Source organism: Littorina saxatilis, linkage group LG12 (genome assembly GCF_037325665.1).
Source record: "Littorina saxatilis isolate snail1 linkage group LG12, US_GU_Lsax_2.0, whole genome shotgun sequence".
Lineage (NCBI taxonomy): Eukaryota > Metazoa > Mollusca > Gastropoda > Littorinimorpha > Littorinidae > Littorina > Littorina saxatilis.
This window is the reverse complement of record NC_090256.1, coordinates 62,415,701-62,434,826: the sequence shown is the minus strand read 5'-3', so window position 1 is coordinate 62,434,826 and position 19,126 is coordinate 62,415,701. Positions and strand designations below refer to the sequence as shown.

At 40.7% G+C, this 19,126-nt stretch overlaps 1 protein-coding gene across 1 annotated transcript in view; it reads right to left on the bottom strand.

The window, feature by feature from the left end:
• Positions 1 to 18,867, bottom strand: part of LOC138982504 (cilia- and flagella-associated protein 221-like) — a 29,884-nt gene extending 11,017 nt beyond the window's left edge. The window contains exons 1-12 of the mRNA XM_070355808.1: positions 18,550 to 18,867; positions 15,673 to 15,860; positions 12,294 to 12,389; positions 10,702 to 10,802; positions 10,215 to 10,318; positions 9,320 to 9,476; positions 8,843 to 8,978; positions 8,004 to 8,118; positions 6,051 to 6,100; positions 5,356 to 5,508; positions 4,753 to 4,845; positions 4,159 to 4,254 (exon numbers count right to left, since the gene is read on the bottom strand). Of these exons, the coding sequence (XP_070211909.1) occupies positions 4,159 to 4,254; positions 4,753 to 4,845; positions 5,356 to 5,508; positions 6,051 to 6,100; positions 8,004 to 8,118; positions 8,843 to 8,978; positions 9,320 to 9,476; positions 10,215 to 10,318; positions 10,702 to 10,802; positions 12,294 to 12,389; positions 15,673 to 15,860; positions 18,550 to 18,721 (1,461 nt within the window). The 5' untranslated portion in view covers positions 18,722 to 18,867. The remainder of the gene's footprint in view (positions 1 to 4,158; positions 4,255 to 4,752; positions 4,846 to 5,355; positions 5,509 to 6,050; positions 6,101 to 8,003; positions 8,119 to 8,842; positions 8,979 to 9,319; positions 9,477 to 10,214; positions 10,319 to 10,701; positions 10,803 to 12,293; positions 12,390 to 15,672; positions 15,861 to 18,549) is intronic.
• Between the last annotated feature and the right edge of the window lie 259 nt (positions 18,868 to 19,126).

Sequence of the window (19,126 nt, the reverse complement as noted above, 5' to 3'; positions counted from 1 at the left end):
TTTTCCCTATTTTCCGCTCAAATGCCAGAAAATTACAAAGAAAACCCACAAGTCATAGATCAGTCTTTCTTAAAAGAGCTGTCTTTATTCAAAATAGCCAGCAAGCACGCTTACTCCCACTTCTCACAGAAGCTACTAGAGTAAGCTTAGCCGTTTTCCGTGATAAATCGCCAGGCTAGCCTTGAAAAAAGGGTAAAGCCAAGCTGCACCAAGCCGTAACAACGTGACCGAAATCTCATAAAGTCTTAAAAAAAAGACATGGAAGACAACACGGAAACCCAAAAAGAAAGGTGGATAGCCACCTGCAATAAACAGAAAGAAGAGGAGTTCTTTCCGTAAGAAAAAAGCACTTTGAACCATGCCAGTCAAAGTGGCAAGTGAACAAAACACAAAAACCCTATAGAGACTCTGAACCAAATCCAGAGTCGAGGCGGAAGCCCCTGAGAATTTCAAGGATACCCCTACAGTAGACATCCGTGTAAATCGAATGTGAGAAAGCAAAGATGCCTTCTTGCCAGCCTTAAGAGGTCTGGGAACCAAGATTGCAAAGACCCGTCTAAGAGACCAAAAGGTCGCCGAACAGATCTAAGAAAGAGCCCTGTGAAAGCGAGGGTATCGAGCCAAAGCTAAAATAGACAACAGCCAGCCTGAAGCTTTTCATTTGGAAACAAACAAACCGCCAAGGCCTGCCTAACGCTTTCCCTTTTACCATGAGCTTCTCTTAGAAGGAAAAACCCCGCGTGCATAGCAGCGGATTCAAAGAGATAACTTTCAAACGAGAAAGAGATTAAAGTCACGCCAAAAGAACAAAACTTTGAAGGCAGAGGCTTACTCCTAGGTAAAAGACGGCAAAGCAACATCCTTTGTATCTGCGTCCTGTAGGACCACAAAGATAGCCATACAGAACGTAACCGCCCAGGCGAGAGAAAATAAAAACAAGTACAAAAGAGCCCATCAAAAAGAAAAGATGAGACAATCTACCCGAGCTAGGAGACCTTGATCTTACAGACAGTTTCTCCTTGCTATCAAAAACCCAATGGATGTTTGCCAAACCCGAGGGCGGTTCCGTAGAACGCAAAAAGAGAACCTAAGTTCTTAGGCTTGGCGTTAACCGAAGCCTACAGAAAGCGCTCCGTGAGTGACACGCTACTTGAGCGTGCAACACAAGCCAAAGCACCCTCGCCACAGGTCACACGTTGTCCACCAAGGAAGAGCCAAGTGGTGACAAAGAAGACTCGCTTGTGAAAACTTCCACAAGCACAAAGGATCCCGACAGAGGATCTAAGGACTTGACACTCAAAGATTCTCCTCGGAAAGCTCAAAACAACTACGAACTGCCGCCAAGTGAAGTAAGAGCCTCCCTCCTGTTCAAAAGCATTATAATGAACATCGAAATGATGAGACCCAGTCACCCATCCCGATAAGGATAAACTTGCCAACATCGGAAAATTTTCGAAAAAAACTGAAAATTTCAAACGCCAGAATTCCATGACCAGATCTCCATCCGCCTGTCCCATGCCAGCTGGAAGACTGGAAGGGGAAGTGGATACAGCCTGCATAACAGCAAAGGAACCGCAGTAACGGAACCGGAAGCCAAAAGCTGAAAAGTGCCGACTACCAACGCAGTGTTAACAGTAGAAGGCTGTCCCATCCTGTAACCGGAAGATGCAGCCGCAAAAGCGGAAGCGAAACCGGCCGTGGATAAGTAAACATGAGAACCAACCGGTTGTATAGAAACACACCGGAAGATTCCATAGAACCTCGACCCATTACAGCTGCGAGCGCCACTGCCCTTGCTAACTTGAAATGGAACCTGAATACGGTGCTAATCGTTAATGCGGAAGCACCTACATCTGAACAGCCGTCAAGCACAACCGTGCAATCCGGAAGCTGCCTTCCTGTTTGACTCAAATTATCCAACAAGGAACCAGCCTTACTGCTCGCTTCCTGCCCCCCAGGAGGAAGCGGAAGTCAAAACTACAAGAAATATGCCATCTTCAGGGCAATGAACGACGATTCCCGGCCGCGGAAGTGAACCTACTGTTCCTCCGAACTCCGGAAGTCGTCGAACAAAGGCAGGGGTGGACGAGGCAAAAATATTCCTCAGCCACTCCTTCCTGTCAAGTCCTAAATGCCGTTTATCACTGCGCACATCACTGCGCTGGACACCTTGAACGGCAAGCTAAGCTGGGTGACATCCACCACCGTGGACACCCCCCCCAACAACTTCCTGCCCCCAGGGCGGAAGCTTACGTTGCCCAGCCACGAAAATGCGTGCTACATTCCTCGCGCGAACGTACACCACTTTCACCGGAGAACCCGGCTACACGTGGCCATATGCCAACTCCAGGGCAATGGACAACGATCCCCGAAAGCTGAAGAGAACATCCTGTTCCTCCGAACTTCCAGAAGTCGAAACCGGAAAGAGGTGGAGTCAGTTACGCCCTGCTCTCAACCACCCCTTCCGGTCAAAACTTAAATGCCGTTATCCGCCGACCACGTCACTGCGCTGGACAACTTGAACGGCAAGTTAAGCTGGGTGTCATCCATCCCATGAACGCACCCTCGTTAACCTTCCTGCTCGCCATCGTAGTCAGGTAGGTGACCCTAGAATGACACCCATGGTCAGCCCCAGAGTCACCAATAACTTAAATGCCATTTCCGTTAGCCCACGTCACTGCGCTGGACAACTAAAACGGCAAGAAAGCTGGGTGTCGTTAGCCTTCCTGCTCGCCATCGAGTCAGGTAGGCCACCGCGGCCTATTCAGTCACACCGCCCTGCTGGAAACCAGACGCAGGAGGTTGACCTACAGACGGACACCCGCGGTCCGTCTCTCGAGGCTGGGAATCCTCTACCACTGAGGCATCCCCGTCATCCGCCCTACCCTCCGACTCGAGAACAAGCTCAGAGCCAGGAGGCAGAACATCAGACAGTTTATCGTCGGCAGAACCGACCACTTCCTGCCCCCTGGGCGGAAGAGGACTAAAACGGTCCCCGATATTCTCATTAAGAGACGTACGGAGGCGTTCGTCCTTTCGCTGCTCATAAGAACTCTCACGGCCTCCAACGCACGAGAGAGCCCCCTGAGCTCGCACACCGGCAAGCGGTGTAGACATACCTTGTACTGGTGTCACATCGGGAGAGACACCAAGTCAGTACCCCCATCCTGCGAAGCATGGACATCCGCCCGAGTCACAGTCGCCGAAGGCTTAGCGGAAGTCGAAGCCGGAACTGCAGGCGACCGCCGGATCTTGGCTAAGGAAAGAAAACATCAGAAACACCCGCCGGAAGCGCACACAATTCCTCCCGAGTGGAAGAAAATCCAGACGCTAATGACGAAAACTTGAGCTCAGCGTCAACAATAAAGAAGCAACGTCGGCTGGCGCTAACCCAGGGCAGCCAGGCGAAACAGAAGCAGAAGAAGCTACACCAGAACGACTACTCTTGTCAGAAAGTAAACAAGTCTGACCGGAAGATTGTTTGTACGTCTGCTAACACGGGAGACTTAACAGAAGTTGACTCAGAGACACAGACGCGGACTTCCCTGCGCCCTTATCTCTCCTTGAGCTTCCTTTCGGAGGCGTAACGTCAGCTACCTGCCTCGAACTAGGCTTCCGTTAAGCGCTATCAACAAGCGCAGCCTCCGCCATAGCAAACAACTCACGAAAAATTTCACAGAAAACAATTTCAGAAAAATTTCACAAGTACAAACGAGCGACGAAAACGTCGCTAAAGTTACACAAAAACGGAAAGATCTCACCATACAGCATAGGTACAGGTGTAAAGTAAGGCGGCGACCAAGGGGAGAAGCCAAAGCAAAAGACTCTGGCGAAAAGCTGAAGACAGCAGGAGCGTACATCAGGAGCGTCCTACCCAGTTGAACCGCTGAGAGAGAATGATACAAATGGCGGCGTATGCGCACGCATACGGATGTTGGACCGGACATCGGTCTGATATTATGGGATGGATCACTCTTTTTTAGGGTGGTCTCCCTTGTTACCAAGGGGAACGTGTACAGCGTTACCAGCACTGAACTAGAGTTAATTGCTATATGTGAGTTGGGTAATAATATGTCATTTAATCAATCAGTCATCAATCAATAAAAAAGGGAAATTACATGTCCTTTTATCTCCAAATACAAACACACATAAATGTACCTTGCGAACAGCCTGGACGAATGTGTCCAAAGCAGCATTCCTTGTTGCCCATACATCATTCATGTAGGGGTCGAATGTCATACCCTCTTCCCCAAGCTGGAAAAATAAATATACACAAACTCTGAGAACTTTATCCTTGCTTGCGTTACTACTTTGACGGGATTTTAATCCTGCATCAACAAACCATTTCAAATTATCTAAAAAGTTTATAGAACCTGGCTTACGGCTTAGACTTTAGGGATGTTCTGTGCTTATCTGACTTGTTTTTCATGTGATGATGTTTTTTATAAGAACAGGACACATACTATTTACTGCTGAGATCATATTCATCTCACAATGAAGGATGTGAGGGTGGGTGGGGGTGTGTGTGTGTGTGCGGGGGGGGGGGGGGGGGGATAATTTTGTCTGAAACTAGGCTTCCATTGTACAGCATATTCAGATTACTAATTTATACACACACAATTATGTGATGAGAACAGAAAATGTACTTGCAAGAAACAGTTGATAACTTGATGCATGTGCAATGCAAAATACCAGGTTTGTATATTTATGGTTGTGTGCATGTAATCTTTTCTTCAAATGAAAGCAACAAACCTTGGACGCATCTCTGATGGTGCGACGAAAGCTGGTCTTCGTTTTTTGTCTCTCAAACTCATCCTCTGGTACCGGATCCTCCCTTTTGTTATACTGCAAATTGACATTTGAATTGAAGTTTATTGTTATTTGTAACACAAAAGTTTCTCCTTGGGAGAAGTCAACAACTTATATGTTGAGGCTGAGTGAAAATAGAAATTGGAAACAAAAACCATGCAAGTGGCAAGCAGTATTAATTTTTATTCACAGCAGACTGTCAATGTCACTCAGAAAAAAGGTCCTAACTCACAATCCGCAAATTATGTTCAACAGAACCTCATATATTTTTTCAGCATTTGTGACATATCATAAAGTAATTTTAAGTCACATTTGAGTTTCTTGTACATTTTAATTGCTTATCCTGGTCATGTTCATTCAACATTTTCAGGAACGCTCTGCCCTTTCATCATGCAAGTGAGACTTGAAAATTCACCTGAAAAATGTAACTGGATCAAACTGACCTGACGCAAGAGAACGCTGCTAAAAATCACCACACAGTCAACTGACTAATCAATAATATATCACACAGTCCAAATCTACAGCAGACACAGATCTGTTACACACCTTGTAGTGTGAGTAGGCCTGTGCCCTGGCGTCCAAAATGAGGCCTCGCTGCTTGTTGGAGATCTGCTCGTCTCCGACCTTCACCTGCCAGCGAAGTTGGTTCTGTCGCTCCTCGTAAACGTTCTGTCGCACAGCGCGCTCAAACCTTGCCTCCTGCATCACAAAGCTTAAAATTGATAGAATGTACAGATATGGTCTACTGATTGAAAACAAAAATGGAAGGTTAAAAGTGCCTTTTCAACATCAGACATGACTGACATCTATCTCGTTTGGCACAGCATAACACCAAGAATATGCAAGACAGTAGAACAAAATAACCTCTACAAAAAAGGAAACTAATAGTTTATTCTGTTGATCATAACATTTGCTGATTCATCACAATGCCAAATATTTTGTGATATTCAAGCTGAGAGCTCTGCAAAGTTCAGTCCAGTTTGTCTGTGGGCTCCAAGACTTGAGAGAGTGGCATAAGAAATCTGAGATGAGTACAATTAACTTGGAAAATAGTAAAGAATAGCCAACAGTTCAGTGCAGCAAGTTTACATCAAATAACATGCATCTGATTTTTTTTTTACCAAATGAAAAACAGAAAAAAAGCAATAATCTTTCGAAAAGTATTTTCTTCCTTTGTTCTGCCATCAGGCCACACACAAAAACACACAGAAAACATGTGTTTCAAAAATCATTTTCAGCACCTTCATTTGACGAGTGGCAGTTTCAGTGGCCTCTTCCTTCCCATGTACAGCTGAAAACAGACATAGATACAAAACATAAGAACAAAATATCAAAACAAACAAACAAAGTGACAAAAACATCATACTTTCAGAAATCATCTTTTATCTTTTTCTGAAGAAACTGAAACTCTTTCAGCGCACTGCATGCAGAAAGGTATCTGAAATAAGTTTAATATATTCAAATGTAATCTTTCCATCTGCAGTAACAGACACTAAAAATGTACTTCATTTACATGCACCAGTGATCTTGCAAGGTGTTTCCTAATCCAGTTTTCCAGAATAACCTGAAAGACAAACAGGCTACATGCATCCCACAAATAACAGTTTCTTGATCCAGACAACAAGGAGAACTGTAGTCTAACAATGTCACAACTATAATAGCCTTAAAACTGACATGAAAACAATCAAACATGCAATAACAAGAAGGGCAAAGCCCATACGACTCACATGATTGACCTTGACCTTTATATGACCTTGACCTTCAGGGTCAAGGTCAAATAACTAAACCTAGCAATGACATCATACACTAAGAACTGCTTTACACATTTTTCCTACCAAAATACATGTGACCTTGACCCAAGGTCAAGGTCATCCAAGGTCATGCAACACAAAGCTGTTAATTCAAGACATAGGAAGTACAATGGTGCTTATTGGCTCTTTCTACCATGAGATATGGTCACTTTTAGTGGTTCACTACCTTATTTTGGTCACATTTCATAAGGGTCAAAGTGACCTTGACCTTGATCATATGTGAGACGCGGACATGTATTTTGGGTCCATAATAAGTGTGTGCGGCCAGATCAAAGGCATTGTGATAGCTGGGTGGCCTTGTTAAAAGACACGACCTTCTTCCCAGGGGTCAATGACCCAGTTTTTGCCATGAGAGGTGGTTCCCCTGTCATATCTGAGAGAGGAAACACTTCCTGCATGGGGGTCAGTGACCGGTCAGTGACCGAGTTTAACTGAGTGGAAATCTGTGTGTGCGGCCACATCAAAGGCAGGGCAGTACCTAGTAGCTGAAACATGCATTATCACAAGTTTTTAAACTCAGGCATGGTACTGAAGGAATGGCAGTTTCAGCTGAAATAAAGCCGGGGTCCAGGGGGCCGCTCAGGCGACTTTTTACTAATTCAAATGTGTTTAGTGCCCTCTCCTTGAAGCTGAGAGGGATATAAGTGAAAGATAACAAGGCTTGAGTAAGAAAAAATAATAATCTCAAGTCAATCAGCAGATTTTTTTTTTTTCTTTCGGATTTTCGTTTTTGAGAGTACCATGCCTGAAACTTGTTTTACAACAGTCAATATTAAATGTTTCTCTATTTAATCTAAACAGCTTCTGTTTTTCTTATAAATGTACATGTACATGTGCAGTACTCTCTCTCTCTCTCTCTCTCAACTTGACTTTGTCGCGTTTACTTGCACCTGTCTAATAAGGACACCTGCAGAATAAGGACACTTTTGTCTGGTCCCAAGGGTGTCCTTATTTGACAGGTTTTACTGTATAGCATACATAGCTAAGGTTGCCATTCTCGATAACTTCAGAAAAAAATGCGAAAATGTGAAAAATGGTCGTTTTTAAGACAACAATTACGGCCCCTGTGACCTTGAACTTGAAGTGAGGTCACGTTGCCGCACATGTTTTTTGAGATCTTGTAACCATACACCATCAGGCCACATCAGGTGTTGATAGACTTAATAGTGTCCAAGAAATATCCAACGTTAAAGTTTTCCGGACGGACGGACGGACGCCGGGACGGATGGACGGACGACTCGGGTGAGTACATAGACTCACTTTTGCTTCGCATGTGAGTCAAAAACTGGCAGGACTCCCCTGCTGACATTGTCTTACAAACAAACTACTTGAAATGCAGGACATTTTGGGTTAACACGAATACAACATTCACAAAAGACTTACTGTCTCTCAGGTCTTTGACTTTGAGTTTCCCCTTTTCCTGGTTGAGGACCTGTGCTACTGCATGGGGTGACTCTATGGTTGTGGGGAACTGCAGTCCCTTGTACTCTATTTTCTTCTGCAACAAAATGGAACGACCGCCTTCTAAACAACTGATAATCTCTTCCCCACACACACATTCAATCACGCATACATGAGGGCACAAACACACATCATCATGCATCTTGACGCCATAAACACTCACAAAAATCAACCTGATTTCTCAAATAACATCAGGCATGGTGCCTTTTCAAGGTCAGTCATCTCACAAACAAGGCCAGCCATTATGCTTGGCTTTGATGAGTTATGATTATGCAACACGCAAGTTCTGATGACAGAGGATGTAAACCAGTGTAACACAACTGCATCCACTACACACACAAGAAATAACTTGCACTGGTAACCCATTGGCAGATTAAAGAAGAAGAAAAAACAGTATGTGGCAACAATTGACAAATTCTGGAAATAACACTGACAACAGTTTTATGGGCTGTGGCTGAGCTGTATTTCTTGAAAGTGAGGCAAGTCGAAATATATTTGGCTCAGTGAGAATGATCAGTTGACACAAGCTGTTGGTGCAACATAACAGAGAACGAATAGCTGCATGATTTGAAAGAAAAATGTTAATGCAGTGTCCGCTCAATATCATGCCTTTTTCTTTGAAAAGCATGCAAATCAGAGCTCATTATTGACATAGATATAGCTCAACTTGCCCCACTTTCAAGGAATACAACTCCTTCCTCCAGGGATACAAAACCCTAACAGAATAATTTTTGAACATGGTCTATTTATGTAAAACTCACCGGGGGAGGAGGCTGTGGGGCTTTCTTCACTTTGATCTTCTGTCGGCGGTTGTGCCGCGCTCTGTCCAGCGGAGACACGCATCGTGGGTCCAGCACTTCTGGTGTTTCCGCTACCAATTGAGACAGGGTCTTCTCCCTGGACATGAACACTTTCACAGTCAACGCTATGAGGTTTACATATTGTAGAATATTGGAACCCCCCTGCCCCCTTTTGAGACCCGATTTTCTCAGATTGTTTTAGATCGTAAAAGGGGGGCTCCAATATCATATCCCACATTATGAAAGATGAAAGAGTCTTAAAATTGGGGGTAAATTTACAGATGTTAAGAACAAAAACATACTTTGCTTTTGGCAACAACAGGCCAGACCAGAGGTGTTGGTGGTCAATGGCAACTTCTGTCCAAATTTTAATTCCCAACATACCAATTTCAGGAATGCTAACAGACACCAGAGCAACTACAAAATGAGTGGACGTACTTGAGGAGACCAGGCTTGGAGGTGCCGATGAAGGTGCAGAGGATGGGCTTGGCATTGAACTGCGAGATGTTCAGCTGCACCTGCATAGATGCTGTCTGGAACTCCAATGGAGCATACGTCACTGTCACTTCCACCTCGCTGTTGGCTGGAATAATTCCTTTGAAGAAAACGTCAGATGTTTAAAGGTTGATAAAGGGGTTTCTTACAGTATACGCTTCTGGGGGCAAAAATTGTAAAAACGAGTACATGTATGTCGTATGGTCAAAAGCACAGATAAATATGTGTATGTGTTTAATCAAAATTCTCAGAAGCACACACACACACACACACACACACACACACACACACACACACACACACACACACACACTCACACACACACACCAGAATGACGAGCACGGATGAATACTGACACAGACAGACACACACCTTTTTTTGTTTACAGAAAAAGACACGTTCTCTACCTCACACACACACAATGGCACACTCTACCTGACATAAAAGTGCATGTGTTTAAGGCCCCCCCCAAAAAATAGTCTGTTTACGGTGACCCAACCGACCCTATTTTTTTCGCGCGACCCCAGACTTTTTTTTGGCATTTGAGAAAAAAAAAAGAAAAAAAAATCTTTTGGTTTTTTTGCAAAATAACGTAAAAATATGGTTTTTTGGAGAAAAAAAAACAAAAAACCCGACCTACCGACCCTATTTTTTTGGCCTATGTTACGGTACGCGGTAAACAGACCTTTTTTTTGTTTGGCCTAATCAAACTTAACACACACACACACACCAGAATAATTTGCAAGGATGAACACTGACACAGACAGACACACACACGTTTTTTGGTTTACAGAAAAAGACACAAGTTGTCTCCCTCACACACACCGGCACACTCTACCTGACATAGGATGGATGAAGAAAGCTGGGTGAGGTTGGATATACATCAGGTCATACTCAAAGTCAACAGGAGCCATGCAGCGCAGAGGAAAAACACGAGTAGCTCTGAAACACGTTGAATACACTGTGTCATTCCAAGTCAATCTACATTACTACATCCAGGCAGAATACTTTTTTTTTAAATTCTTTTTTTGTGTGTGGCTTGTTTGTTTTTTTGTCTGTTTCTTTTCTTCACTGTTTTTTGTTTGTTTCTCTCTCTTTTTTTTAATGGACATTATGCACAGGAAACACTTTCTGATGCTGTGTTCACAAATGTCTGTCTCAAAATACTGTGCATGCGTCTTTCTCTGTGTGTAAATGTATGTGTCAGTGCACTTCTGTTTAGTTTTGCTGGTTGTTTTTTCCCTAATCCCTGGAGCCATTCTTTTTTTACATTTTGATGTTCAAGTCGCCAAGCTGTCAATATGTGTACTGGTAAATACACTCACTTCTGACCAACAGGTGTAACAGGAAACGTAAAGTTGCGGGGGAATTCTTTTGTTGACATAATAGGGTAACCATGGATGGGCACAATCAGGTTTTCATCCCCCTGCAAAAACAGACAGACAAACAATACATGACTTCTTAACAGTCATAATGAGACAAACACAAGCAGCAACTAATATAATACCTGCAGCACAGAAAAAAGATGCATGTTTTGCTCTTAATCCATGATCACAGTCGCTCTATTAATTCAGCTGGTAAGTATATCGTTTTCTTTTCGTGTTTATCTGGATATATATATATATATTACTCTTTGAATAGTTAAGTGTGTCTATCATATATGCAAATACATTTTTCATATACCCCATCACACAATGTGGGTGTCAAGTCATCATGCACATGTTTTAAACACATCTGTTTCGCTAGATGCACGTTTCTCTTTACGTCTCAAGTCAAATCCGTCGCTGTGGTAAATCTCACATGGTTTACATTACATCCATCTGCTGTAGTACTTGTTGAGTTGTATCCTACCCTAACAAACCGCTGCACTGATAATAGCAAAGAAAACGATTACAGAGAATGAGAATGATCTCTTGTGTCTTATTATGGTTTTAGTCATAGATCACCTCAATAACCTATCTCGGCTTTAATTTAAAACATTGCAGAAACCGCATGCAAGAGTGTAACAAATTCATTCTCACATAATTAAGTCAAAGACGAGAACAAAAGCTCAAATGTCTAAATAATATTGTCAGTTTACGAATCAGAGCATGATAACATTATACGTTATTTGCGTGTTTGACCAAAATATGACATTTTACACAGATCGAGACAGTCATTGTTCTCCGAGACCGCGCTAGCGGTCGAGGTGAACAATGACTGTCGAGATCTGTGTAAAATGTCATATTTTGGTCAAACACGCAAATAACATTTATGTATCGATCGAATTCCTTTCAGGTACTTATGACTTTGTTGTTGTTTTGACGATTGAACGAGCACACACACACACATGCATGCAATCCACATGTATGCAATCAAACACATAAGCTTCATATTTGGGCGTTTCAGGTTGACCGAAACTTCAAAGGAACTACAAAACACACGTCATGTACTCACTTTGTTGTTGTTTTGACATTGAACAGCACACACACATGCAATCAAACACATGACGTTTTTTTTTATAGTTCCTTTGAAGTTTCGGTCAACCTGAAAAGCCAAATTATAAAGTTTTGTCGGCCTCTGACGTCACATGACTCAAAGAAGGGAAATCCAATCTCCAATCGATACATTGTATTATAATGATAGTGTCTGAACACTATCATCATATCATCAGCAAGCGGATGAAACGGATGTGTGCATTTTGAGCAATAGTAGTTATGTTCAAAAACGCATAACCCGGCAATGTATGTATGTGCCCAAGAATAAGAACAGGTTAAGGAAGGCGCCCACACCCTTTTATCAAAAACTATTTTCGTGAACCACAGCTGAAAACAGGTTAAAGTAGACGTGCACATGAAACCTTTTTATATTCAACAATTAGGTGTATTCCCATGAAAGTTGCCAATCAATGCACGGTTTAAATGTTGATGAATCTTACCGGACAGTTGATTCTGATGCAATCATAATAATATCGCCACTCGTCAGGCTGGAACTCTATGGTGCATTCCAGGGTGAGACCAGACACCATGCGATCCTGCAACACAAGATTAAGTTAAGTTTCACGATCAGGTCTCACAATCCTATCTTGTCTGGAATATGTTATTGATTTTTTTCTGCAAGACGTTCTTCTTTTAGACAAATTTCTTGTAATGGTAATGACCCATTGCTTCTCTTTGGTAATCAGCAGACTGCAAAACAGTTCCGCAATTATTCACTTTGGTTTCAGTAGCATTCAGGAGTGTTGTGAGTTTACAACAAAATCATCAAACTGACATGAAACTAAACATTTCTGAGGGAAAAATGTATCAGCTGAGGTTAAAAATTTGCCATTCAATTTCTTGTACAGGAAGATAATTTGAAGCAAGCTTGTTGTTTATGATTATGTAAGTTACAACGACTTGATTTATGTAAGTCTAAAAATCTGACAAGATATCTCGCTGATTATTCTCTCTCTGTCTGTCTCTCTCTCTGTCTCTCTCTCTCTCTCTCGCTCACACACACACATATATGGCCTTAAGTCTGAAATGGTGTCCACAGCTGAAATAGCTGTGCAACCTTGGCTCTAACCTGATTTGTACATCAAAGAAAAATAAAATCCTTGTAAAGATTAATGAGACTTGTAAAATAAAGTATGAAGTACACACCTAGAGAAACATTGTGTGCTCAGTTGTTGTTTTTAATGAAAATGTCGCCATTATCTGAAGTCAGCAGCACTGCATTTTGGCCATTTTTTGTGACATGACCTTACAGCATATTGAAACATGGTCTACTCTGTCATATTTATGGGACAGAATGTCATGAATGACTTTTCACTGAGCCAGTAAAACTCAAATGTACCTTTGACAAAGCAAAGTTTTTGAATTTTGTCAGTGAGCCTGCAGAAAATGGGGAGACAAAATTTCACAGAAAGTTCATAACTATTTCCGTGAGACTTAATTTTTGTTCACTGATCAGCTCTAAATAATAATTAAAGATTGAAACCTGATATATTTGTGTAAAAAAGTATTTTACAGTATGTTTTGCAGAGGTATAAAACATAAAAAGGGTTGTTTGACTTGTTTTTGCATGTTCAAAAGTAGTTTGAAGTTTACGTGCAGATTTTCTTGTGAAAAAAGAGTTATGAACTTTCCAACCTTTTGCCTTATAAAAAGAGTAAATTGACTGGTTGGGGAACACCTAGCTTTGTAATGCATTTGGATCCACTAGCAGCAGTCACACTGAAAGTTTGCATCAAGTTCATTCATTGGTGTTTGAGTAATTGAGAAATAAAAAATTCTTGTGAGAAAGTTATGAACTTTCCTACTATCTCCACTGAGAGTGCTTTTTGTCCTTAAATGCTAGCCATGAAAGTTAAGGTTGTAGTGGAACAGCAATTTTGCATATAAAAGTACATTAGATTTAGATACTAAGCAATTTTTGTCACTAAAGTCAAGCAGTATGCTTTAGTTAGCCATTTTCTCTGTGTCTTGCGCACTATTTTTATGTGAGAGTTACTAACTCATGTCAAAACCCAAAATATATGTAAAATGACTATTTTCAGTTTCCAAATTACACTGTACCATGATTTTCATCACAAAAAGAATCTACTGGCTGCTGACTGTTTCTTTCTGAAGTACTTAGCCGTTTTGTCATGAAGTTCATAACTTCACATAACTCAAGCTCATTTTTCAAGGGCGTGTTTAAAATAATGCCTTGTTAATAGCAAAAGAGTACATTTGACTTTATCTGGACATTTTGTAAGAAGTTTTCTGAACATCAACCCTCAAAATTACATTTTGATAATTCCAGCATGAATCTGGGTTGACTGCACGGTGTACATAACTTCACATCAACTGACCCTCAGCCCCACGGTGTGAAGTTATGAACACATGCCATGAGTATGATTTATACAAAATAATTAATTTACTACACTAAATCACTACCTCAAATGATGTGCTGCTCTTCTTCAGAGTAGGCTGTTACAGTTTGATGTCATTTTTATTTTAATTTACCAGCAGATTTTAGTACGTAGCTTTTCAGTTAAATAAATGATGTGAAGTTATGAACACACAGTCAGCTGACATAAACACTAACTAAATAATGATTTCGGTAACAGTTTTCATGACTGAGTTTGGTTAAGTAAATCATTAAGTAACAAAACCTTGTTTAGAATTATTTGCAAGAGACTTTAGTTAGTTATTTTAGTATAAATGTGTGATTGATGTGAAGTTATGAACTTTCACAAGTTTCAAACAATTTGTTTTATTTTGGCAATTAAAATCTGATTTTGTAATATAAGTGCAGCTTTAGCCTATACTATAACTCTGTGTTCTCAGTTTGTCATTGTTTTGCAAATATATTATACAGTAACTGTACTAGAGACCAACATAACAAAAATTCTTGTGATTAAGTTATGCGCACGCTCACATTTTATGATTTTTGTTATCGTTTGTTTTCACAAATGTTTTACTTTTATTACTTAGTTGTATGTTGATTACAAAGAGTAGCTGGAGAGAAAATAAGATGACATATGCACTTTCTTACTTTGGTTTGAATTAGCCATAGTTTGTGATGTCACGGTGTGAAGTTATGAACTCCTAGGACATTCTAAAAATACTTTCAGTTTCTGCCAACTCTTTGAGTCAGACAAACATTTTGGTGTATTGAAATCCTTTTGATGGTACTTTTCAAGCACATTTTGCACAAAAACAGCAAAATTGTAGATTTAATGATAACTTATGCCAATATTTGCTGTGAAAAAATTGTGACAATATTAATTTCTATAAATAATACAGATAACCAAAAAATCTTATCCACACTTCATCTTCAAAAATTACCTTAATGTTCCAGCTCACCTTTTTCAGATTAAAAAACAAAACATATTGTTTCCTGCCTGTATAAATTAAATTTATTTTACCAATAAAAGTAAATTATGTGAAGTTATGAACTTCCCATTAATGGAGTTCACATCTGCATCATGCGTGGCCAAAACAAGTTTAACTTGCTTGAAATGCAAAGTAATTTGCTGTAGCAATTTGCTCAGATGTCTAAAACAGACCCAATACATGTAGCAACAATGATTTAACAAGTCTAAATTTTGTGACGGTGTGAAGTTATGAACTCCTGCAAACTTTTAAACCTGAATCTGTGAAGTGATCAAACATGAGTTTTCTTAAATCATAGCTGTTCCTTGCGTATTTATGCTCTAAAATACATCTCTATTTTCAAAACAAAGAAAATGTTCATTTTTAAAATTGATTTTGTATGTCACAAAAATGGACACCTATTCTGACTTTGGGCCATATAATATACTCACTGTGGCTCACACAATTACATACCCCTTTCTTGTACTTAATGCTGAAATACTTTGATTGTGGAGGAATCAGGTGCATCCTCAGTACATCCGATGAAGCATTCAAAATGACAAATTTCTTCACATGTTTTTCGTTGACTTCAAAGCCATCAAAATGGATCATTTCAGGCTTTACATGGACCATGGAGTTCTGTCCAAGTTGTGTAAATGTTTCTGCAATCAAGCGATACCTTATTGCAAGATGAAAATATAAATATATAGATCATATTCTCAAAATACTGTATTATGTATAGTATAATATGTCAATATGTCATTTTAATGCAAAACAGTAATTGATGAACAGTTTCTTTGAAATCCTGTCAATCAACTTCAACTATGTTTTCATGTGCACACATGAGTCAAATGTCAGATTCCATGTGTGCATGCAAGTGTGAGAACACATACTTTAGTTATTAGTTTATACAGTTTGTGATTGTGTCAAATTTATTATAATATATCATATGGCTTAACTTGATCAGTGTATGTGTGCGTGTTTGTGCGTGTACAGACTCAAGAGGGCAGAACAAAATGAGTATCAATCCGATCTTACAAGACGGTAGTTCTAAGGTACAGTCTGCATCATCTTTGATTTAAATTATGTGATTTTAGAACAACAGCTTATAATAGCATGGGGCAAGCTAGGAAAAGATAACTCTCGCTGCAAACCACGCCCACTCAAAAATCCGGTCGGCGATTTGGCTCCGGACCCCAGGGTCAGGTTACGGCAAAGTACGTCGTTTTGAGTGGTTGGTTGTGGTCGATACTGACCGGTACCACTAGCAGATACATAGGGCTAGAGGTGCATCGACATTTTTTTTGCCAGGTCGCGAGAATTCTATAAAATAAATGCAAGCGAACTTTTGTCATTTTTTTCTTTTTGCGATAGGGCGAGTGCACCACCGAAATTAGTTGATGAGAACGTAGTCGGGTGTTTCATCTTTCATTAGCAACTGAAAAAATAAGGGGAAAGTTCCGTAAAGGTTCCCATTTCAACGGAGGAAACGACCTACCCCCCTCTTCGACAAGTAGTTACGGAGAATGCCGAAGGCTTCCGAGCGAGAGTCACGTGACCCGAACGTAGAATTTTGGCGGTTGTCTGCTATTTTGTTGTTCCGACAATGTGGCACATCTGCGCTTTTCCGACGCTTCACACAGCAATTCTGCGTATGGATACTTTTTTCAGAAAGATGAAAGTCTAAATCGCCGAAACTGTTCTTTGGTAAGTACGGAATCCAACAAAAGAAATGGCTGACGACGATTCGAATGCATTGGCGAAACCGAAAGTGAGAAGATGCCATCATCATCATCATCATCATGGCGGAAGACAGCGAGTCGGATAGCGTGTTGAAATGATTAGGCTGATTCGTTCGCGCTGATATTTCTCAAACTGGCAAACGAAAGAAACTGTGCGGATGGAAGTTTAGTTTGAATTGAAAGTGAAGCATGTTGACCAGTTGTGGTGGTGGTGGTCAGTGGTGGTGATGATGGGATGTGGGGGGGGGGGGGGGGGAGAGAAGGGGCAGTGTTGACTTTGACACGAACAGAGTACACAGTCAAATTGGGAAACAGGTACAAAATTGGATCAAGTTACAACTGTTTCTGTATGCCCTTCAAAGGATTTTTTGGGTAGGCCCTATTTCATATCAATAAAATTACCCATTGTGTTGTATTGTAATTATTACAAATACAAATTACAACAGTCAATTTCTTCTGTTTGGTCATAACTATATATGCATGAGTTTAAAGAGGAAAAAAAGTAAGAAAAACCACTGGCTGGTAACACAACAGAAAGCCCACAACACTGTCTTGCAAAAGTGTGTGTGTGTGTGGGGGGGGGGGGGGGGTGGGTGTAAGGCAGCAGCAGCTTGAGTGCATGAGGTAAGTAGTAAAAGGGATAAAAACCAACACAAATACAAAGACAGTATTGTAGTTGAAAAGGTAGTGAGTGGACACAACAACAAATAACTGATCATAAATATATTTACATGTTATATCAAAATCAATATTTTAATTTTATCATGAATGGACCCGTCATTTTGGTCATGCAGCTTTTTATTTCAGTTCAGCATGTTCATAATTATGCAGCAGTAGGGAGGTTGACATTGTTAGAAATTACCTTCGAGACAGTTTTTTTGTTTACCTAAGAATTTTTGGAACAAAGAAATGCATCAGACTCGGTATGTGCCTAATTTATTGGAAGATTAACCAGATCTTATTTTTCCATATTTGGAAGATAATCCTGATTCAGATGTGGAACAACCATCAACAAATAAGAAAAAAATTAGCAGCAATGTCTGGACATAAGAGCCAGAAACAATGACTTTTGAAGGTTCACTCAGTACATCAAAATTCAGAATTTCAGGCAGATAAAAAGGTCCTGTTACACTTTTCTGTGTGACTTCCTACCCCGCAACCTGTTCTGTTGTATAGTATTTATGACAAGAAAGCCCTTTAAATCAATTACAACAGGTTTTAGCTGAAATTGTGTGCAGGACAGGTTGTAAAGGGCGCCAGTCACTTTTTCAGCAGAATTGTTCAGCAGCCCTAAAATCGCCATTTTTTTAAAAAATCATTAAAAAATCAAATATGTACCGATCTTCAAAATTTAAACTGCTTTACAATTCTGATGGCTTGGAGAATGTAGTTACATATAAAAAGTTCGAAAAAAATCCAAACAAAAATATGGTTGCCCCATGCTACTTATAATATACCTTGCAATTTGCATGGATACATGTTTACAAAGCTCTCGCACTACCACTGGCACTTGTTGATGTATGTACTTCTTTTTTTTTTAAGCGATATGGTTGGCAGAAAAAAAGACGAAAGAAAAATTTAAGTCGTGAGAAATAGGAGTTGAACTCACTTGTTTCGAGAAGATGGTTCGGAACATGCATTGGTTTCCGAGCCTCCACTAGTTCCATGGTGTCGATTAGGAGGTTTGTTGGTGACCGTCTCCCATCCTCCATATTGTCCAGACTGACACTTACGGCCAGCGGGCCGCTACCGGCCCTGCTGCCTTCCATCATAGTAGGCATACTGGCGGTTTCACTGGAAAATTCACATCGAGAAACGAAGCTGAACTCAAAGTGTTATGATTTCCATCCCTACCGCCGCCATATTGTTTCTTACCAAACGCGGACTAACTTCCTGTTTAGAAATAGTACTCTGAAAAATGAACGCGAACTCAAACCTTGACCCATTAAACAGTACACAATGCTAAATTCTGACAATCCCATATCATATACCTTTATTTCACCAGCAAAGATTGAGATGTGACTTTGTAATATGGTAACAGAATAGTTAGCAGAGTTGCTTAGATACTACATTCGCCAAAACATTGATCTCCCTTACCTTTTACGTACAAGAGTTACTTCCCGTGAAAAAGAAAAAAGTCCCAGGCCACCCCAAAACATCGGTTTTAGACCGCAAAGTACGCGATT